At 45.4% G+C, this 23393-nt stretch overlaps 1 protein-coding gene across 21 annotated transcripts in view; it reads left to right on the forward strand.

The window, feature by feature from the left end:
• The window catches only part of TCF20 (transcription factor 20), a 187781-nt gene that overhangs the window by 154176 nt on the left and 10212 nt on the right, over positions 1-23393 (forward strand). For all 21 annotated transcript variants that reach the window (XM_084955137.1, XM_021091435.2, XM_084955141.1 and 18 more), the window contains one exon: positions 18046-18139. In XM_084955137.1, coding sequence (XP_084811263.1) covers positions 18046-18139 — 94 coding nt within the window. The remainder of the gene's footprint in view (positions 1-18045; positions 18140-23393) is intronic.

Consider the following 23393-nt stretch of genomic DNA (forward strand, 5'->3'; position numbering starts at 1 on the left):
GAAGCTGCACCTGACTTGGGCAAGGGGAAAGGCAAGTCAGGAAGGCTGTAGAGGCTTGAGCTACCCAGAGTCATGGTGCACCCGGACCTGCCAGAAGTTCAGAGGGATGGGGAATCTGACAAGCGAGTGGCAGGAGAAGTAGGCACACATGTCAAGGTCCACGTCTTCCTGCTTTCCCAAGCCCTTCCATTGTGCCCTTGAAACTCAGTCCGTCAGGAGCACACTCTTAATTCTCTACTCTGAGCAGCCCCTTCCTGGCTTTCTTAGTGTCACTGCCTCTGTCCCCTCATCCCTCACAGGTGGACAGTGTTTGCACACTCACAGTGGGCCAGCTGCTCTCCAAGAGACCTGCTCCTCTGCTGTGACATGAGGCCGGGGCGGGGGGTGGGGGTGGGGTGTAGGCTGAGCATCCACAGTAGGGACTGAAGAACAATTGCAGAGGTTGTGGGTGGCATCTTTTATACATTGCTGCTGCTGCTCCTGGCAGGCGAGGCTGTGCAGAGCTCCAGGCCTTTTCCTCATTAAAGCCAGTTGCATCCAGGGATGCTGCCTCTCAGGCAGGGGGATTCCGTTCTCCGGTGACCACTCACCCCACCCCCACTTTGGGAAAAAGAGAGTTACATTTAAGGTTAATATGCCAGCATGAGCTCATTGCTCAGCTCCTCGAGACTCCATTCAAACCCTTCCCAGTTAATTCTCAGAAGCCCAGGAAACATCCAGCCACACATACACACATGCTGAGGCCACCGGCAAACACCAGTTGTTGCCTTTACCCCCTTAATTTGACTTAGGAATTCTGAGACCCCATCCTCTGTTGCTTCTTTGTAATCTCACTCATGAAAGAAAGCCCATATGTATTGACGGAACCACCTTTCTTCCCATTAACACGGTGCACTGATCAGGCTGCCCAGAGAACAAGGACCAGAAGGAGTGCAAAAGAGGCTCCTGGATTTTCCCAACAGACAGTCATTGTTGGGAAGACAATCAAAGAGATTGGTGAGAAGAGTAATGACCATAGAACCTCGTAGATCTCATCTTATCCTTCATCCAAGTATTCATAGAGACCGGCCTCTTAGAGAATTGTAGCGGTAGACAAGTCAGTTGAGCCTCTCTCAGCCTAACTTCTTAACCTGTGAGTGGTAAGAAACACTTGGGATGTCGCATGTTCGGTCCTTCTGGGTGACGGCCCTGCAGGTGATGCCAGGGCAGGAGACAGACTAAAATCAACTCTGAAAACCCAAGTGTTCAGCTAGTCAACTCCCTTTGGTACTAAAGTTTGCATTCTAGGTTTGGACCCAGATTTTCCTTCCAGTGCAAGGTTTGCGCTGCGAAGGAAAGGCATGTGAGGGACCTGAAATGCCCTGTGAGGAGTCTCACACACTCTCACTTCATTAAGTGGCCGCAAAAAGCCCACTGACTTTAGGGTGTGGGGACCAGTGACCCTATGGATATTTGCATTGGCAGTAGCTTAAATATGCCAAGATACCCTTGGTTTATTACTATTATTACTACTATTAAAATATAGTTGATTTACAGTGTTGTGCCAATTTCTGTTGTACAGCAAAGTGACTCATTTTTTTAAAGTTCCTTTCTGCCAGAACTCTGCCCGCCCCCCCCCCCGTCCCCGTGTAAAAGTGTCTGTCCCTTTTCAGGCTGTCTCTGCCCTTGAAGAACTTGCTGCTTTCAGGAACGGTGGGCTTTGCCTGACAAGATCTCTGCTAGGATAGTCATTCATTTGTTCTGTTGGGGAGGTGGGGCATGGGTTGGGTGGAAGCACATCTGCCCTCTTAAGAACAGATGAAACAAATGCAAGTGGGAAGAGAGGCAGTGAAAATAAGGAAAAAGCTTTCCAAGAATCTGGAACTTCCTTGGAGATTGGAGTTCCAGTGTAAGCTGCTCAGATTTGAGATGCTGTTAAAGGAAGCCTGTTCAGTCAGTTCATCACTTCTGCCACTGAAATTGTAAACCCTTGAATATGCCCACCGTGCGAAGGAGCGGCTTTCTGGATGCATAGACCCAGCTCCTGGGGAGCAGGGTTATAACTGAGAGTCACTTTGCTGGCAAGTAATGTCTTTAAAAAGATGCCTTTTTAGATTCAGAAAGCACAAAGGGCAATCACTTTCTTATAAGCCAATCCACTGTTTGAGCAGAGGGTAAAAAATAAGCAAGTACGCAGTCTTGTGCAACTTAAATTCCGTGTTTTAAACTCTGTCTCTAAGCATTTCTCTGAGAGAAAAGGCCCTTCGCTTTCTTCTTAGAGGGTAGCCTCCGGGCTCCTCCTCCTGCTGGGCTGGCCTTTCTCAGGTTCCCGGCTGCTATTCAGTGCTAATTACTGCCTTAAACCTCCTTTCTAACTTCTTAAAGGGCACACATCCCTTTCTGCCTAACATGTAGAAACTCCCCTTAGACAAAATACATAATGTTCTCAACAGAGTTACAGCTTTCTTCTCCAACTGTACAAGAAATCCTCTGATTAGAAATATTTTAATGTAGCACATGTACCTGTGGGTTAGATAAAACGTGAAGTGTGTTTCAGGAAAAAAAAAATCAACGTCTGGTTAAGCCAAAGAAGCATTATTAGTGAGGCCTGTGTTGACATTCTCCTAAGTGGAGTAGTTATGAAGCACGTGGATTAACATAACAATATGCAGTTCAGGAGAAAAATGATTAAACCAAGTCTTTTGTAAATGCTTTAATGTTCTAGAAGAGGGGAATGAGGGCTGGTTTTAACTTAAATTGTAGCAAGTGGATGCGTTTTATGTGGGAAATTGCTTTGTTTTGCCTCTGTAAATGTGTTACTGCTGAACCTGAAGACTATAAACCCAGGGGAATTAGAGGTAGAGATTATAGAACATTTAAAACCCACAGTGAATGTCCCCTGTCTGTGTCCACCACATCCACATTGGAAGTTCATTCCATATGTGAGTTAAAACCTTTAACTTTGTAGGCATCTTGGTAGAAATAATTACTAGTACCTAATAGTACTGGTACATGTTTAGGGAATGTTATCATCAGTTTTAAAAAAAAAAAAAAAAGAGTGATTAGATACTGTGTCTGGTCTGTAAAAAATGTTGTAATAGAAAGATAAATGTTTAAAGCGAATGCACATAAGTGGCAGCATTGCTGGGTGTCAGCGCTCGCTGGTAGCAGATTTTTGTAAAGCAGCTCCTCTGGGAGGTCTGCCCTGCTGTATCTCCTGCTTCCTGTAGCCTTGCAGATAAGCCTAAAGGGCTCTGCTGTCCTGAGGCCATCCCAGGACCACTGCTGGGACGTTTTTTGTCGTCGTTGTTGTTGTTGTTGTTGTTTCTTTTTAGGTCTGCACCCAAGGCATATGGAAGTTCCCAGGCCAGGGGTCAAATCAGAGCTGTAGCTGCCAGCCTACACCACAGCCACAGCAACTCAGGGATCCAAACTGCATCTGCGACCCACAGCACAGCTCACAGCAACACTGGATCCTTAACCCGCTGAGCAAGGCCAGGGATCGAACCCAAGTCGTTATGGATACTAGGCGGGTTCACTACTGCTGAGCCATGACAGGAACTCCTAGGGACTTTTTCTTCAATTCTGTTTTTATACAGAAGGAATGCCCTATGTGTCATTTTAAAAAATACTCTTTTCCTGCATTGTCAAGCACATTTGGTGTTGATTGGGGGAGGGGTTTTGTTTGTTTTCCTCAATTTTCTTAAAAGATTCTCCAGCCCTCCCCTCTTTTCTCATCTGGGTATTATCCCCAGTTTAGTGTTGAGAGCAACTGAGGCTTAAATTAACTAGCTGGCCCGAGCTCGGCCACCGAGTGGAGGCAGGGCCAGGCTGGTCTCCTGTGGGCCAGCCCTGCCAAGGCTCCCTGGACGGCTCGGCCACAATGAAGAATTCAGGTCCTCCTCTCCACCCCAGCTGTTGCTCCGTTTTTCTCTTCATATCTTTCTCTTTTTAGGCTGCCTGTATTTGAGGCAGGAACCAAGAAAAAGATACCCCATTGAATAAAGGGAAGGGAAATCCAGGAGATGGAATAACCAACTAGAACATGTCTTTACCTGGATTTTTTTTCTCCCTCCACTTTTGGATAAACAAGAAAATGATGAGGAGTTTCCAGTGTGGCACAGTAGGTTAAGAATCCAACCACAGCAGCTAAGGTCAGCTGCACCTCAGAGGTGCAGGTTTGATCCCTGGCCCAGCGTGGTGAGATAAAGGACCTGTCATTACTGCCCCTGGGTGTAGGTCACAGCTGTGGCTCAGATTCAGTCCCTGGCCCAGGAACCCCCATATGCCACAGATGTGGCCGTTAAAAGAAGAAGAAAAGGCAAAGAAAATGATAAGGAAAAGAGCTTGCTAGCAGAGAATTTGTTTTCTTTTTTCTTTTTTCTGCTGCCCCTGAGGCACATGGAAGTTCCCCGGATTAAATGCAAGAAGTCAGAGCTGCAGCCTATACCACGGCTGCAGTAGCGTTCAACTGCACCAGGACTGGGATCGAACCAGCCCTCCACAAAGACAGGCCAGATCATTAACTCACGGCACCACAGTGGGAACTCCCCAGAGATTTATTTTTATTTTTTATCTTTAAAAAATTTTTTTTATTTTTAATGATTTTTTTTTCCATTATAGCTGGTTTACAGTGTTCTGTCAGTTTTCTACTGTACAGCAAGGTGACCCAGTCACACATACATATATACATTCTTTTTTCTCACAGTATGATGCTCTATCATAAGTGACTAGATATAGTTCCCAGTACTATACAGCAGGATCTCCTTGCTTATCCATTCCAAAGGCAATAGTTGGCATCTGTTAACCCCAGATTGCCAGTCCATCCTGTTCCCTCCCCCTCCCCCTTGGCAACCACAAGTCTGCTCTCCCCATGTCCATGATTCCCTTTCCTGTGGAAAGGTTCATTTGTGCTGTATATTAGATTCCAGATATAAGCGATATCCTATGGTGTTTCTCACTCAGTATGAGAACCTCTAGTTCCATCCATGTTGCTGCAAATGGCATTATTCTTTTTATGGCTGAGTAGCCTTCCATTGTGTATATATACCACGTCTTCTTAATCCATTCATCTGTCAATGGACATTTAGGTTGTTTCCATGTCTTGACTGTTGTGAATAGTGGTGCAATGAACATACAGGTGCATGTGTCTTTTTTCAAGGAAAGTTTTGTCAGGATATATATGCCAAGTGGGATTGGTAGTTTTATATATAGTTTTCTAAGGTACCTCCATACTGTTTTCCATAGTGGTTGTGCCAATTTATATTCCCACCAGTGGTGCCAAGAGGGTTCCCTTTTCTCCACACCCTCTCCAGCATTTGTTATTTGTGGGCTTATTAATGATGGCCAGGCTGGTGTGAGGTGGTACCTTATAGTAGTTTTGATTTGCATTTTTCTAGTAATCAGTGGTGTTGAACATTTTTCCATGTGCCTGTTGGCCATCTGTATATCTTTGGAGAAATGTGTCTATTCAGGTCTTTTGCCCATTTTTCATTTGGGTTGTTAGAGATTTATTTTTTAAAGCAAGTTCTGGAGTTCTTGCTGTGGCTCGGTGATTAACAAACCCAACTAGTAACCTTGAGGTCACGGGTTCGATCCCTGGCCTCGCTCAGTGGGTTAAGGATCCAGCGTTGCCATGAGCTATGGTGTAGGTCACAGATGAGGCTCAGATCTGGCGTTGCCGTGGGTGCGGTGTAGGCCAGCGGCTACATCTCTGATTCAACGCCTAGCCTGGGAACCTCCCTCCATATGTCAAGGGTGCAGACCTAAAAAAGGACCAAAAAAAAGCAGGCTGTAAGTTATGTCTTGGGGTCACTTTGATTTAAAAAAAACCATAGTCTCTACCTAATATCTTATGAGAATTCTTAATAATAGAATCATCATTCTGAAGCAATAGAGAATAATCAGTTTAATTCAAAGTAGTATAGACTCGTGTGCTCCAGAAAGGGTTTCTAGTTTATCATTAGTTGCTAAGAAAATGTCATTTGATGTTTAACCCTTCCCTCATCATTCTTGTTGAGATTTTGCTTGAAGTCCAAAACATTCTATTTTTAAGAATTTTGGGAGTTCCCATTGTGGCTCACTGGCAACAAACCTGACTAGTATCCATGAGGACGCATGTTCAATCCCTGGCATTGCTCAGTGGGTTAAGGATCCGGCATTGCTGTGAGCTGTGGTGTAGGTCACACGTGTGGCTTGGTTCCCAAGTTGCTGTGACTGTGGTGTGTAGGCCGGCAGCCACAGCTCCGATTTGACCCCTAGCCTGGAGACCTCCATATGCCTCACATGTGGCCCTAAGAAGCAAAAAAAAAAAAAAAGAGGAGTTTTGAGGATTTTTTTTTCCAAGAGTAGCTTTTAGAGCAGGGACCTCTCATCAGAATCCTGCTGCACAGATGCTGGAAGGCCTCAGAAGACATGTCTCGGACCCCCTCGGCTGTGGCCTATCACCAATTCCTATTGGTTTTATCTCCACGTCTCTAAATGCAGCCTCTGGTGTGCCTTGCCACCCCACTCCCCATACCTAAACTCTTCCATGACATCCCTAACCCAGCAACAGGCCAGTGCGGTCCCACATTTCTGCTCAGCTCCCTGCCCCTTCAGAATCCTGCCCACAAGTAGGGGTGCTTGTTCCTATCAGGCAGTTTGTTCCTTCTGCCCTGACGTCTGAATTCTTTCCCGACCTCCTTCACTAGGTCAGAGGTGCTACCTCTAAGCTCTGAAGTACTGTTTACATCATAATACATCGCAGTTTTGGTACTTGCAAATCATTCCATAAGTTCTCTGAGGGCAGGAAGCCTTTTGATCTTTGAGATCTGCCCCGTTGCCTCACATATAAACAGCTAAAGTTTGTTGATTGGATGAAAAGGAAAGATTATTACATTTCTGAAGTTGGTACCATTTAAGAGAATTTAAATATCAAAGCAAAGGCCACTGAATTAAAGGCCCCTTGATCATTCAGTCTCTCACAACCTTTAGAGATACCAGGGTGTTAGAAAGATGAGGTCTAGAGAAAACTTGAGCTGATAAAGACCATACTGATGGAATTCTTACTAATTTTCTTCCAGGCTGTGTTTCCAGTTCCTAAATTTTGCTGTTTTATCCTGTAGATTCAGCATGTTAGTAAATTAAGTAAATTCAGAGTCCTAAGTAGTTCCCCTTGTGGCCAGCAGAAACAAGCCCAACCAGTATCCATGAGGATGCAGGTTCGATCCCTGGCCTCACTCGGTTAAGGATCCGGCATTGCCATGAGCAGTATTGTAGGTCGAAGATACGGCTCGGATCCTGAGTCGCTGTGGTGTAGGCCAGCAGCTACAACTCCAATTCGACCCCTAGCCCTGGGAACTTCCATATGCCACAGGTGAGGCCCTAAAAAGAAAAGAGAAAAAAAAGTCCTAAGAACAGCTTGTTAGGAAGTCAAAATCCTTTCTGCTTTTTCAGGAAGGTAACTTGTATTTCCCAGTTCTGTAAAGAAACCCCAGCTTTTTAGCTGGTGGTTATTAACCTTCACATCTGATGGAAGTAGCACAGATGCACCTTACTTCCAACACACGTGAGGTGTGAAAATCTGGATTTGTAAAATAACACAACCAAGAGATGCATGTGATAGACTCTTCTAGAGAAGACACCCTTCCCCAGCTGCATCTTAGACCTGGATAGGGAAGGTATGTTTAAAAGGAAAAGGAAGCTCTTGCTTGTGGCCAGAAGTTCACACATACCTGTTCCACATTTTCCCAGCTCTGCCAGCATCACCTTTTTAACTCATGTTGAAGAGCAGCCTCCTTAGTTTTTCTCCGTGCTCTCAACTGCTTCAGGCATTGCATTCATTCCATCAGCCCTCATTCACAGTCCCTGCAGCGTGCCAGGCCCCGGGGGCACAAGAGTGAGTCTCAAAGTTTAGGGAGGTGGACAGACATGAAAAAGTTAATACTGTAAGCATGAGCAGAAATGTGTGCAATGCTGGGTATAAGCCATCTTGGGCACAGAGGTGGCAACGTGTGTGATCGTTAAGGCTCGCACAGAACTGACTATCATCAGCACTGATAATACCCTCACCCAGATGCCTCTGTGTGCTGAGGCTGCTCGGAGATGCTCATTAAACAAAGAAGTGATTCAGGCCACCATTACATCTCATAGGAAAGACCTCTCTGTGAATGAAGAGGCATGCAGAAGTCTCCTCAGTGCTTCTGCCAGGTATGGATTAAACCGTTTTTAGGGGATTCGGCTCCTGCAACTTCCATCTCCAGTCAACAAGCCCTGCCTCTGGGGTAATGACAAGGGCTGGTGGAAGGATCAGGATGGTTGTTTGGCCGCTTTCTTTTGTTTAAACATGTCCAGAAGCTAAAAATTTTATAATTTACTTCCCAAGATTTGTAGTATCAAGAAATGCAGTTGCTTAAAAATAACCTTTATTCCCTCCTAAAAAAGATGAAAGATTCACTATTGAAATGATTGGGTCGTTGCTTATTTGAAAAAGTACTTTGTTTTAGAAACCATGATTGAAAAGTCCCTCTGCGTCTCACTTGTGTAGGAAGCACTATCATGGACTTACCTCTCCTAGGAGTGAATGCCGTTGAACTTCTCACAACAGTGGCATCCACAACAAGAGCACTTAGCTGTACACTGACTTTATCATATTATTTACGCTATGGGAGAATGGTAGTGTCAAGAGTTTCTTCAGGTAAAAAGTGAAGAATAAAAGTCGAATTGGAAACAGTGCTAACCTGGGTATTGAGTTTTAGGATAGAAGCGGAGAATAGAAACAGAAGGTATTATAGAGATAAGTTCTTACATTCTGTCTTTGGCACCTGGCTGGCACGTAGGAATTACTTTCCAGATGTTGTTCAGTTGAGTGAGTGAAGGGGACGGAAGGAGACATGGTGTAGTGTAAAGAATGGTCGTCTTGGATACAAAGGAAACAGAGTTTTCTTCGTTCTTGTGCTTGTAGTGATGTGATCTTCAGCATGTTACTTTGCTTCTAGCCTGTGCCTTTTTTTTTTTAATAATTTTTATTTTTTCCATTATAGCTGGTTTACAGTGTTCTGTCAATTTTCTACTGTACAGCAAGGTGTAGCCTGTTTTTTAAACCAGAATTTTAAAAGGCCGTGAGGAGTTGCTGCAGCTATGGCACAGGTTGCAGCTGCAGCTATGGCACAGGTTGCAGCTGTAGCTCGGATTTGGTCCCTGGCCCAGGAACTTCATATGCCATGGGTAAAGCCAAAATTAAAAATAAAATAAAATAACAAAATAAAAAGGCCTTGAAGGCAGACCCAGTGTCCCTTCTAGTTCCAGTGTCGCTGATCTGATGCCAGAATTTGTCTAATAAAAAGTGAGTGACATTGTGTTTCCTCGAGGGAGAATTTGTTATTTTGAGGCATATAAAAGGGAAATGAACTGTCACTTCTCTTATTGTGGGATTCTCAGGAAATCCTCACTTAGTAGTTTTCTATCACTGCTGTAACAAATCCCCATAAACTCAGTGGCTTAAAACACAAACTTGTTATCTTACAGTTCTGTGGGTGACAAGTCCCACACAGGTCTCATTCGGTTCCAATTAAGGTGTCAGGGCATTGGTTTTTTTCCTCTTGTCTTTTCTGACTTTTAAAGGCTGCCCACGGTCTTGGCTTACGGCCCCTCCTCTGCCTTCAAAACCAGCCGTGTTGTATCTCTCTGACCCCGCTTTCACTGTCACGTCTACCTGCAACTCTGATAGCTCTGGGAAAGGTTCTTCACTTCTAAGGACCCTGTGAAGAGATTGGGGCCACCTGGGTGATCCAGCATGCTCTCTCCGTCTCAAGGTCCTTGGCTTAATCACGTCTGCAGAGTCCCATTGCCACGAGGCAAAGCTTCTAAGGATAAGGTTAAGTATCTTTAACATCGTTGGAGGTCACCTCTCCCTGGCACACCCCATGGTCTACATTAGCCTGCAGGAGACAAAAGTTTAGTGCAGAAAGCGCTAAATGACTCCTAGGAAGCCTGAAATCTTACCTCAGCCAGTCATTGCATCTCTCTGGATCTTTGTTTTCCCCATCTAAAAAGTTAGGGAGATGGAGTTCCCTGGTGGGCCAGCAGTTAAGTACTCAGAGTTGTCATTGCTGTGGCTCAAGTTCAGCCCCTGACCCAGGAACGTCCGCATGCTGTGGCCGGTAAATAAATAATAAAAATAAAAAGTTGGGAGTTCCCATTGGCTCAGGGGCTTGACAGTGGCAAGGATGCAAGTTCAATCCCTGGCCTGGTGCATTGGGTTAAGGATCAGGTGTTGCTGCAGCTTGCTGTAGGTTACAAGTCAGGCTCCGATTTGGTCCCTGGCCTGGGAACTTGCATAGGTCGTGAGGTGGCCAAAAAAAAAATTTTTTCTTTTAATTAAAAAAAATAAAAAGTTGGGGAGTTGAAATTGGATTAGTGGTTCTCAAACTGTATTGGGCATCAGAATTGCTTGAAGATTTGTTACACATTGAGATGGGGCTTGAAAATTTGGATTTTTTCTTAATTATTTTTTTATTGTGAAATAAGACAACATCAAATTTACCATTTTATAACCCTTTTAAGTACCTAGTTCAGTGGTATTAAATACCTTCCCAGTGTTGTGCTGTCATCGCCATCATCCATCCCCCATAACTTTTTTCATCTTATGGAACTGAAACTCTATACCCATTAAACAAGACTCCACACCTTCACCCCAGATCACGGCAACTACCATTATGTTATGATTTATAGTATGACTTAAATGCCTCGTATAAGTTGAGTTATATATAGTATTTGTCTTTGGCTGACTGGCTTATTTCACTTTAGCACAGTGTCCTGAGTCCTCTATGTTGTAGCATGTGTCAGAATTTCCTTCCTTTTAAAGGCTGAATAGTATTCCATTGTACGCATATACTGTTTTACTTATCCATTCATCCATCGGTGGACACTGTGTTGCTTTCACAGTTTCGCTGTTGTGAATAATGCTGCTGTAAACGTGGATATACAGATACTTTTCAGAGTCTGCTTTCATTTTGGTGGGATATATACTCAAAAGTGAAATTGCTGGATTACATGGAAATTCTATTTCTAACCTTTTGAGAAACTGCCATACTGTTTTACACGGCGTTTGTGCCTTTTTTCATTCCCACCGCTGTGCCCAAGCGTTCCAATTCCTCCGCATCCCCGCCAACACTTGTTTTCTGTTTGGTAGTAGTTATTCTAATGGGTATGAAGTGGTGTCTTATCTTTTTATGTGACTTGGCCATTGGTATATCTCCTTTGGAGAAATGTCTATTCAAGTCTTTGCCCATTTTTGAAATGGGCTGGGGTTTATTTTGTTTTATTTCTTGGTTCTTTTTTTTTTTTTTTTTCCTTCAGTTATGGTTTTGGGGGTTTTTGTTTGTTTATTTATTTTTTGGTAGAGTTTTAGGAGTTCTCTATATATTCTAAATATTAACCCTTATAAGAGATATGATTTGCTAATATTTTCTCCCATTCTGTAGGTTGCCTTTTTACTCTGTTGATAGTGTATTTTGATACACAACATTTTAAAATTTTATGATGGAGTCCCGTTGTGGCTCAGTGGAAACGAATCTGACTAGCATCCATGAGGACACAGGTTCGATCCCTGGCGATACTCAGTGAGTTAAAGATCCAGCATTGCTTGAGCTGTGGTGTAGATCGCAGACGCGGCTCAGATCTGGCCTTGCGTGGCTGTGGTGCAAGTTGGCGGCTACAGCTGTGATTTGACCCCTAGCCTGAGAACCTCTGTGTTTTCTTTTTTTTTTTTTTCTTCTTTTTGTCTTTTTTGCCATTTCTAGGGCCACTTTTGCGGCATATGGAGGTTCCCAGGCCAGGGGTCTAATCGAAGCTGTATCCACCGTCCTACGCCAGAGCCACAGCAACGCGGGATCCGAGCCGGGTCTGCGACCTACACCACAGCTCATGGCAACGCCGGATCGTTAACCCACTGAGCAAGGGCAGGGATCGAACCCGCAACCTCATGGTTCCTAGTTGGATTCGTTAACCACTGCGCCACAATGGGAACTCCTCTGTGTTTTCTTCTGAGAGTTTTATTGTTTTATTTAGGTCTTACATTTAAATCCTTGATCCATTGTGAGTTGTTTTTTTTGGGGGGGGGGGGGTCACATGCATGACATGCACAAGTTTCCAGGCCAGGGATTGAACCCATGCCGCAGCAGCAACCCAAGCCACTGCAGTGACAATGCTGGATCTTTAATCCACTGTGCCACAAGAGAGCAGTTGTTTGTTGAAACAACTGTCCTTTCCCCCATTGAGTTAACTTGGCACCCTTGTCAAAAATCATTTGGCCATATATGGAAGCATTTACTTCTGGGCTCTCTATTCAATTGGTTTCTATCAGTTTTTTATGCCAATTCCTCACTGTTGACTACTATAGTTTTGTAGTAAATTTTGAAATCAGAAGTGTGAGTCTTCCAGTTTTGTTCTTTTTCAAGATTGTTTGGCTATTCGGAGTCCCTTAAGATTCCATATGAACTTTAGAATAGGTTTTTCTATTTTTGGAAAAAACATCACTAGGATTTTGATAGAGATTGCATTGACTCTGTAGGTCACATTTATAAATCACTCTGTAGACATTTTATTAAGTGTTCTAATCCCTGAGCATAGGATATGTTTCTGTTTATTCATGTCTTTAATTTCTTCCAGCAGTGTTCTGTAGTTTTCATTGTACAAGTCTCTCCTAAGTATTTTATTCTTTTGGTTGCTATTAGGAATCAAACTTTTTGAAATTTCCTTTTCAAATTGTTCATTGTTCATATGTAGAAATGCAACTGGTTTTTCTCTGTTGACTTTGAACCCTGCTACTTTGCCAAATTTGTTTCTTAGTTTTATCAGTGTTTGTTTTTTAATGAACTCTAGGGTTTTCTAAATGTGAGATCATATCATCTTCAAACAGTGATAATTTTATTTTTTTCTTTCCAATTTGGACACCTTTTATTTCTTCTTCTTTTTTAATTGTTCTGGCTAGAACTTCCAGTGCTGTGTTGAATAGCCATGGTAAATGCAAGCATCCTTGCTTTGTTCCTCATCTTAGAGGACACAGCCCTGGTCTTTCCCCATGAGAATGATATTACTTGTTGGGTTCTCAGATAAGGCTTTTGTTTTCTTCTGTTCCTAGTTTGCGAAGTGTTATTATCATAAAAACATGTTAAATTTTGTCAGATGATCACGTAGTTATTTCCTTCATGCTGTTGATATACATTGTTGATCAATGTTGATATTACGTTGATCGATTTTCATGTGTTGAACCATCCTTGCATTCCAGGAATGAATCCCACTTGGTTGTGGTATATAATCCTTTCAGTAAGCTGCTGGATTCTGTTTGCTAGTGTTTTGTTGAGTGTTTTTACATCAGTGCTGATAAAGGATATTGGTCTGTAGTGTGTGTGTGAGAGAAAGAGAGAGAGAGAGATTTCCTGGCTTTAGTATCAGCTAATGCTGCCTTCATTAGAATGATTTTGAAAATGTCCCCATCTCTTGAAATTTTGGGAAAAGTTTCACAAGGACAGGAATTAGTTCTTTCTTAAATGTTGGTAGAACTTACCAGTGAGGTCATCATCAGGTCCAGGGCTTTTCTTTTTCAGCTTTTTGACTACTGATTCAATCTCCTTGTTAGTTATAGGTCTTTTCAAATCTTTATTTCTTGTTGATTTAATCTTGGTAGGTTGTGTGTTTCTGGAAGTGTGTCCCTTTCCTCTAGATGATGCTAATGTATGCTTGCTCACAGTACTCGCTTATAATCCTTTTTGTTTCTGTAGAATCAATAGCACTGTCCCCACTTTCATTTCTGATGTTAGTAATTTGAGTCTTTTTTTTTTTTTCTTAGTCCATCTAGCTAAAGATTTATTGATTTTGTTGATCTTTTCGAAGGAATAACTTTTGGTTTCATGGGTTTTTCTCTGTTGTTTGTAGTCTGTTCTCTGTTTCATTTATCTCTGTTCTAATCCTTTTTATTTCCTCCCTTCTGCTAGCTTTGGGTTTTATTTGTTCTTCTTTCGTAGTGCCTTAACTTATAAAATTATGTGGCCTACCACTTGGCTAAGATGGGAGGAGGGTAGTGATGCTGTACTAAGAGCAGAAGTCAACCAGAATTATCTGCAGTTTACCACCCAGGTCTTCCCCTGGAAGTTATCTCAACAGACTCCAAAGTTTCAGGGTAGTTACATCAGACATTCTGCTAGCGCAATTGCTATCTGGGTGGCGATATAGATTCCTGGTGCTATCTACTCTGCAGTCTTCCCAGAATCCCAAAATTTGCACTTGTAAGAAGTTCCCAGGTTATGCTGATGCTGCTGGTCCAAGGAGCATTCTGAGAACCACTGACCTAAACACCTTAAGGCCCTTTCTTTAAGGCCCTAATATGCCACTACTCTGGATGCAATGTAGTAAATTATTTGTGCTTTTTTTCCTTTATCTTTTTAGGGCTGCATCCATGGTATACGGAAATTTCTAGGCTAGGTGTCAAATTGGAGCTGCAGCTGCTGGCCACGTTGCTAGCAACATGGGATCTGAGCCTCATGCATCTGCCACCTACACCGCAGCTCACAGCAACGCCAGATCCTTAACCCACTGAGTGAGACCAGGGATCAAACCCGCACCTTCATGGATACTGGTCAGGTTCATAACCCACTGAGCCACAACGGGAACTCCCTATTTGTGCTTTCTTAATTGAAAGAAGCAAGCAGTCATTGTATTGATGTGATTTTCTGATGAGGGATGAATGTGCTTTTCTTTATGAGAAAAATGGAGCCTGTAGGCTGGTTCAGGGCAAGAAGCTTTGAGGAGTCCTGCCGGGGGCAGAGGGACATTGATTAGGAAGGAAATGGACAGTGTTTGGATTGGATCTGAGCCTGGTGGGGGTCTCTCTGTAAACTTGGGTGATGGCGAGGCCTGCTCCACAGGTTGCTTTTGTTGGTCTCTGTCATCTTGGGTCACATTTACGGGGCACTTTTGATCCAGCCACCATTGTAAGCCTGGATTAACGTATTCAACCCTCAGAGCATATCTGAGGTAGATGGTATCATTAGGTCCACATTTGCAGAGTGAAGAAACAACGGTTAGGAGTTTGGCCGAGAACAGCACAAAGATAGGAGGTGGTGGGGTCACTTACCAGGGAGTTGTTTAGATTCCAGAGGCCACACACTTAACTTTTTACAGCAGGGCCCAAGTACTAGGTTTCTTTCTGAATAAATTAAGGTATTTTAACTGCAAGTTGCAAAACTAAACTGAAAAGTGATTTTTTTTTTTTTTTAAAGCAAAGTGTCCTCCCCCTTACCAAGTTTGGAGAGGGGGTGATCCTGGGGTTGGTTACTTTAGTGCTCACTGATGCCACCAGAATCCAAGTTCTGTCCGTCCTGTCATTCCGCTGCCCTCGGTGGGCTGGGCTCTGTCTTCAGAGCTGTCCCCTTGTGCTGACAAGATGGTTGTGACACAGCTCTGCATTCCATCCTCGCAGAGGCCGAGCAAGACGAAGGCCTGTTCCTTTCTCATGTCCCTTGTTAAGAGGAGTGAAACTTGCCCAGAAGTTCCTTGCCCGAAGGAAGGAACTTCTTTACTACCAGAAATGCTTGACACACCCGTTCCTAAACAGCCACCACTGAGATGCAGCCCAGGGTGGGAGGGCCCGGAACACCAGCGCCCTGAACAGGGTGTGGCAGGAATGGCTATGAGTGACCCATGAGAAGTCAGCCACGTTTATTCCCTCTTGTTGATGCTGAGACCTTTGTTCTGAAGGTGCTCAGTGGCACTGACAGAAGCAAATAAAGTCCAGGGCTGCCCAAGAAGCTGCCAGCTGTCCTTGGTGTACTCCAGGCTGAGTAGTCTTTTATTTCCTGGCAAGGCTGTGAGGGTACATGGTAAATATTTGCTGGTTATCAGCACCCAGAAAGACATTGGTCTGCCAGCGCTGTCTTACAGCTCTGTACTTGCCCCACCTGCCTCTGGAGGATGCCAGACGTGGCCAGCCGGCATCAGCTCGGACCTGGAGCAGGTTACTTCCCCTTCTGGTGCCTCAGACACCTGTTCCTTCCCTCCCTCTCCTCCTCCTGGCACCTCTATAAGACACATGTTGGTGCGTTTAACATTGTCCCAGAGTTCCCCCAGACTTCTTCGTTTCTTTTCAGTCTTTTTTCTCTTTTCTGTTCCGCATCAGTTATTGCCACTAATCTGTCCTCCAGCTCGCTTATTCATTCTTCTGCCTCCTGTGTTCTGCTGTTGGTTGCTTCTAATGAATTTTTTATTTCAGTTATTGTATTTTGCATCTCTGCTTGCTTAAGTTTTAAATCTTGTATTTCTTTGCTCAGTGTTTGCTGTAAATTATCAATCTTTGCCTCCAGTTAATTTCCAGTGTCTTGCATCATCCTCAGCATCAGCAGTCTAAAGTCTTTTTCCTGGAGGCCGATAATCTCCAGATCACTTAGCTGTTTTTCTGGGGTTTTTTCTTGCTCCCTTATCTGAGTTATAGTTCTCTGCCTTTTCATTTTTATAGGTTTTTGATGTGGTCTCCCTTTTGCAGACAATAGAGTTGTAGCCTCTCTTACTTCTGATGTCTGCCCCCCTTGGCGCTGGTTTTCTTTAAAATAAAATTTACCTGCGGGTGGGCGAGGGGAGGCGGAGCATTGAGCGCTTGCCCTGCCTAGGCCACACGGGAACGTGGGTTCCGGGGCCAGCGTGGGCGTGGCGCCCTTGCCGCTAGGCGGCCCAGAGAGCACTTCAAGGCCACGTTTTCTCTTTGTTCGGAAAAGTAATAATAATAAAAATCTGAACCAAAGCAGGGTGCTGCTCTCTCGCACCTTCCAGAGTGAGACGGGGAGGCGCCTCTGGTGCTTCCGGACACCTTATCCCGGGATGAGGGGGTCACAGGGAGTTATGAGGATGGAGTGAACTGGCCTGTGTCAGTCGCATCCAGACATGCCTGACACATGATGCGTGTTGCTGGCATCCGTGCAGTTGCCCATCAGCATTAGGGAAGCTTGCTCCAGCATGGGGGTGTTCGGTCCATGGCACCATCCAGGTGGGCTTCACCCCCACTGGGTGAGGGGTTCCTGACTGCTGCCGGCCTTCGAGCTATCCGAGGCAAAAGAGAAAAGAGAGAGAAGGGCATCCTTTGGTCACTTTGTCCCAGGGAGGGTGCGGTGTGGGGTGGGGAGTCATTCTCCACAAGGGTAGCTGGATGCGCAGCACTTGTATTTATTTTTCCCAGAGTCAGGAAGCGGCGGCTGTGTCATCCAGGTACCTTACCTGTGTGTGCTTCACCACCGGGAGAGTCTCCATGCTTCCCAGTAGGGCCAGTGTGGTTGCATTTTACAAATATGGGTACTGTTGACAGGACACAGGACTGAGTGCTCTCCCAGCAGCTGCATCACAGGATGATGGCAATATACCCCACTTCACGAAAACCTGACCATGTAAGGAGGGACATCTCAATTACAGAACACTGTCTCAGCCAGAAATTCATGGCAGGTTTCCTAGTGCATTTAAAATAGGTTTGTGTATAAAAATACCGTTTGCACACAGGAGCCCATATTTTCTGAAAAGGGAAATATGCTTGTATTGGGCATTTGGGATAAGTAGAATAAAAATAAAATCTTCTTACAAATATAAGAACTAGAAACCAAGTTCCACTTTTAATTCTAAAAAGTTTATATATAACTCTACTATCTTACCCTCTCCTCCTACCCCAGACTTCCACAGCAGAAATAGATGGGCAAGATCTGTAGGCGGCTCAGGATAGCGCTGGAGAGTGAGGAGAGGACGGACAGGCAGGCGGCGGAGGGACAGCAGGGACACCAGAGGCAGGGCCAGGCGTCTCACCCTCGCCCCAGCGTTATTCTGTTTGATTTATCTGTGAGCATTTGTGACACCTGGCCTGAAACATTTCTGCTGGATCCCGTCCGTGACTGGTCGGTGAGCAGCGGTTAGAAAGTGACAGTCCGTCCTGCCACCACAGACCCCTGTAACCACAGAGACATGTGCTGAGGTCTGACCCGTGGGGCCTGGGGAAGGCTAGAGGAGAGGGGTGCATCTGGGTGCTGACACGCCTGACTTCTTCCTTCCTTTCAGAAATGTTCCCACTGCCAGGAGGCTGGCGCCACCTTGGGCTGCTACAACAAAGGCTGCTCCTTCCGATACCATTACCCGTGTGCCATTGACGCAGGTAAGATGGACCAGGGACCCTTGTCCAGGGCATCCGAAGCCTAGGACGGACACCTGGATTCTCTGCCTTTACGATTCCTCTGTCTCTTCTGACCCTTTTCTGTTTGTAAATTCTGAAGGAAGGCAGAGAAGACAATAAAAAGGAATGAAACAGGGCGGTTTTTTAGTAAGTTTTATTTATGTAACTCACAAAAGATTCACCTCCTTAGGTGTTCAGTTCAGTGGTTTTTCACCATTATATTCACAGAGTTGCACAAGCACAAGCACAATCAATTTTAGAGCATTTTTATCGCCTCGTAAATTCCTACCCGTTGGTGGTCTCCATCCCCTCCCCAGCCCCTGGCAACCACTTAATCTGCTTTCCATCTCTGCGGATTTGCCTGTTCTGGCCATTTCATGTAGGTGGACTCACACACTATATGGTCTTCGTGACAGGCTCCTCTGTGACGCAGCTTCTTGTTTCGCCAGTTTATCCATGTTGCAGCTTGTGTCAATACTTTGGTTTTTTGTTTTTTGTTTGTTTGTTTGTTTGTTTTTTAGGGCTGCGCCTGGGGCATATGGAAGGTCCCAGGCTAGGGGTCAAATCAAAATTACAGCTGCCTGCTACACCACAGCCACAGCAACTGGGGATGTAAGCCGAGCCTATGACCTACACCAGAGCTCACGGCAACGCTGGATCCCCGGCCCATGGAGCGAGGCCAGGGATCAAACCCGCATCCTCATGGATACTAGTCGGATTCATTTCCGCTGTGCCACAATGGGAACTCCTTGTTTTATTTTGAAATATTTTATTGTAAGGATATACCATATCATGCTCAACACATGTTTGGATTTCCCGCCTTTTTATTTTTGTGAGCAACGCTGCCGTGAACATTCACAGACAACTCTGGGTGTGGACCTGATGTTCTCATTTCTCTCGGGTGTAAATGTAGGGGTGGAATTACTGGGTCAAATGGTAACGCTGTGTTTACCTGAGGAACCGTGCAGATGTTTTCCAGAGTGTCTAAATCATTTTCCATCCTTCCAGCAGTGTGCGAGGGTTCCAACTTCTCCACACCCTCACCGACACTTGTTTTTATCTGTCTTTTTTATTGTGGCTGTCCCACTGGGCATGACGTGGTATCTCATTGTTCTTTGGGCTTACACATTTCCCCGGCAGCGAATGATGTTGAGCATCTTTGATGAAGACCCGTTTATCTTTCTCTTGCTGCTTATGCTCTTTGTTGCTCATTGGCTTTTCTTTCACTTAAGAAACCATTGCTTCATCCAAGATCACAAAGATTTATAATGCCTTCATTTTCTCCTAAGAGTGTTGTGGTTTTAGCCCTTACAAAGGTCGCTGATCCGTTTTGAGTTAATTTTTGTATATGGTGTGGCGTAGGAATCCAGGTCGTTCTTTTGCATATGGATTCCAGTTGTCCTAGAACCGTTTGTAGAAAAGACTACCCTTTCCTCATTCTGTGACCTTGGCATCGTTATTGAAAACCCATTGACTGTAGATGTACAGGCCATTTCTGGACTCTCTGCAGTATCATACCGTCTTGATTACTGTAGCTTTTGTGGTAGATTTTGAAATTGGGAAGTGTGAGTCCTTCGACTTTGTTCTTTTTTTTCAAGATTGTTTCGGTATTCTGGATACTTTTCCGTTCATACGGATTTTAGGATCAGCTTTTCCTAGTTCTGTTTAAAATGAAACTAAAATAAAAAACAGCTATTGAAATTTTATAGGTATTGCAGAGTTCCCCTCGTGGCTCAGCAGTTAACGAACCCAACTGGCATCCGTGAGGACGCAGGTTCAATCCCTGGCCTCGCTCAGTGGGTTAAGGATCCTGCGTTGCTGTGGCTGTGGTGTAGGCCAGCACCTACCGCTCTGATTACACCCCTAACCTGGGAATTTCCATATGCCATGGGTGCAGCCCTAGAGACAAAAAGACACAGAAAGAAAGAAACCTTATAGGGATTGCCTTGAATCTCCAGATTGATTAGAGTGTTGCCATTCCTCCAACCCATGGTTATGGGCGGCTGTCTTTCTAGTTATTTCAGTCTTGAATTTCTTTCAACAATGTTGTGTAATTTTCAGAGTACACATTTTGCACTTCTTTTGTTAGATTTGTTCTTAAGCATTTTATTATTTTTGGAGTAATGATAAGTGGAATAGTCTTCTTCCTTTCTGTACGTGTGTATGTGGGTATTTATTTTATTGTGTATTTTATTTTACATAGTTAATTTACAGTTTTTGTTAGTTTCTGGAATTGTTTTCTTTTCTTTTCTTTTTTCAGGGCCGCACCCAATGGCATGTGGCGGTTCCCAGGCTAGGGGTCTAATCAGAGCTACAGCTACCGGCCTACACCACAGCCACAGCAATGCCAGATCTGAGCCTCATCTGTGACGTACACCACAGCTCACAGCAACGCCAGATCCTTAACCCACTGAGCGAGGCCAGAATCAAACCTGCAACCTCATGGTTCCTGGTCGGATTTGTTTCCACTGTGCCACGACGGGCACTCCTGACTCTTGGTTCTTGATTGATGTTTTCACCAGTTATGTTTTGAGCATCACATGGGTCTGAGACTTTCACCTAGCAGGTCCTCATAATGCTTGCGGTCAGGATGGAGGGAGAGAAACTGAGAGGACAAATGAGAGTGCTCGAGTGGCAGGTGGCTGACCAGGTGATGGGAGCAAGTGCAGAGGCGTAAAGCACTTGGAGTCGGATCCGACAGGTATGGGAGGGATCTGACTGAGCTCCTCGCAACCACCCTTCCTCCCAGCGCTCCTGACGTTTGCTTAAAGCACCTCCCCCTGCCTTGCGCGTCCTTCTCCTTCCCTCCTGTTTTTCTTACCAGGTTTCTGTAGAAGGTGCAACTAAGAGAACAAGAAAGGTATAGAAAGGTAATGCTTACGCCAAAGTTCGAGTCTCATGGGAGTCGTTTGCACGTGCTGAAGGGCAGCTGGTGGCCAAGGATAGGTGGGGACTAAGAAGAGAGCCTGAAATGTCAGTTCAGGGAGTTTGGGTTTCCGTCTGTCTCTTCTGTTCCCTTCCCTCCTCTGCATGTTTCCGTGTCGAGTCTGGGCTGTCATTCGCCCATGCTGGTGGTCTGGCACATTCCTGGTGCCGTCGTTAAATCCGGCTCTCTCACATTTTCATGATACCGCCCAGGGTCACATCAGAATGTTTTGTTTCTTTTTCTGGTTTAAGTTTCTTGGTTTTTAAACAAAGGCTTTTTTAAAGTATTAGGCTTTTGGCCGTCGTTTGTAAGTTTTATGTGGGGAATACTGCAGGAATTAGTTTGCGCTGTTAGTGGCTGATGGGAGGTGGTCTCCCGTACGGAGGCTCTGCCCAGAAACATCAGGTGAGCAGCAGCCAGGCAGCCTTGTCCCCTACATGTGCTCCCTTCCACACACTTGTGTCCAGGCAGATTTTTTCCAGGGGTTGCACGATGCCACTCGGTAGAACTTGGAACTTGGTGATGGACTTTTCTAGAGCTGCCCTTCCAACACAGTAGCCACAAACCGTGTGTGACCGTTGAGTGCTCGGAAGGTGGCTAGTGGGAAGAAGCGACTGAGTTTTTAATTTTATTTTTATTTAAACTTAAATTCCCGTGGAATTCCAACTCCATTTGCAGCTGGCGGTTGGCAGCACAGGCTCAGCACCTCCTTGGTCAAGCCCAGGTGTTGGGGGTTCTTTGGGGAAAGGCAACCGGGCTCTCCTCCCTCCGGCCAAGGCTCGGCACCCCCACGTACCACCAGCAGGGAAGCAGGGCCTGCTTTACCAGCTGAGGGTTAGAAAGTAAATGGTATTTGTCACTCTGTCTGAGCCTGTCCTTTCATGGCCTGCCCCAGGTAAATTCTCTATTTGGTAGAAGTTGGTGGCCGAGTATCCAGCAAGAGGGAGGCTGTCTGGGTCAGTGTGGCCTTGGCCTTCTGGCTTTGCTGCCCCGGCTGCCGCATGCTCTGCTCCTCCACGTGGAGCTGGGCCAAAGAAGCAGCTTCACAAGGTGACTGTGTCTTGGGCCTTTGTTGGTCTTTTTGATGACCTGAGTCCTAGCTTCCCAGAGCCTACACTTCTCTGTCCAGATGGATGCCCGTATTTATCCCATACAGACTTCTCAGGCATTTTCTTCTATAGGTGATGGATCTTTGCATCCAGAAAAAAGCATTTGTTGATTTACTTTCTAGTTATAAGAAAAATAAGTTCCTGAGTTTGAGTCCTCCATCTCTGTGTGGAATAAGGGACAGTTTAGCCTTTTCCTCTCTGCCTTGCCACCAGCTGCCCAGACCTTAGAGAGCTGTTGATGTCCAGGGGAAACGTTTCATCACGAGGGACAGCTCCACGGAAACTGGAGGACCTGTGGCTCCCGCAGCTTTTGCCCCACCTGCTATCAGTCTTCTTGTGACATCTCGGTTTGCAGCATTGGGCTGCTTTTTATGTCACAGGCACTGGATCTGTCTCTGGGTGAGAGATGCAATGATAAGAACTTGAGCACCAGCTTTTAAAAAAAGGAAAGAAAGAAAAATTTAATGTATTTAATGTGTTGAGCCACAAAAGTGAAGACCGAAGAGGAAAAGAGCTGTGGTGGCTCATTAATAATTCCACTGTGCATGAAGAGTCTGGCCCAGAGGGGCTTTTTCGTTTACCCTTCCGAAGACACACAGCTGGGGGTTTCACTGCTGCAGCCACCCTTCCAGCAGCATCTTCAAGCCGCTCTCTCCACCGCTGACTTGATCTTGCAGCAGTGGGTTCAGAGCCCCGGATGGGTGGCATGAATCAGCTGGCGGTCTGGCCCCTCCCTGGAGAGGCAGCTCTCTGCATCATAGAGGCCAGTCCGGGCCTTGCTCTTGCCCCCTTGTTCCCCTTCTTCAGCCCCAGGAGCCGGGCTTGCCTTTCCTGAGACCGCCCCTCTGGGAGGTGGGGTGAGGCTGGTGGGTCCCCGGGTCCCAGCCTGGATTTGCCAGACTGAGTAGCTCTGAGGAGACTGGCTGGGCTGGAGACTAACCGGGCCTGGCAGACCCAAAGGACACCAGGCCTCCTTCCACTTTTTCCCTTCTTGGGCTCACCATCCTCCTGCTGGGGTGTAATGTACGCATGCCTGCGGGTGTCTGGAGCTCCCAGTGGGTGTCTGTGGGTATCTGGAGCTTGTTGTCAGGAGCTCTGCAGAGTCCTCCACCTTTAGGCCTGAAGAGAAGTGAAAGTGGAGCACTGTTCTGAGGTGTTGCTGTCTGTGTGGACTGCACAACCTGGCGAGTCCCTTCCAGCC

Source organism: Sus scrofa, chromosome 5, assembly GCF_054392235.1.
Source record: "Sus scrofa isolate SSC_HxYL_T2T_F1_AM1 chromosome 5, Sscrofa_HxYL_maternal_Yorkshire_Landrace_v2.0, whole genome shotgun sequence".
Lineage (NCBI taxonomy): Eukaryota > Metazoa > Chordata > Mammalia > Artiodactyla > Suidae > Sus > Sus scrofa.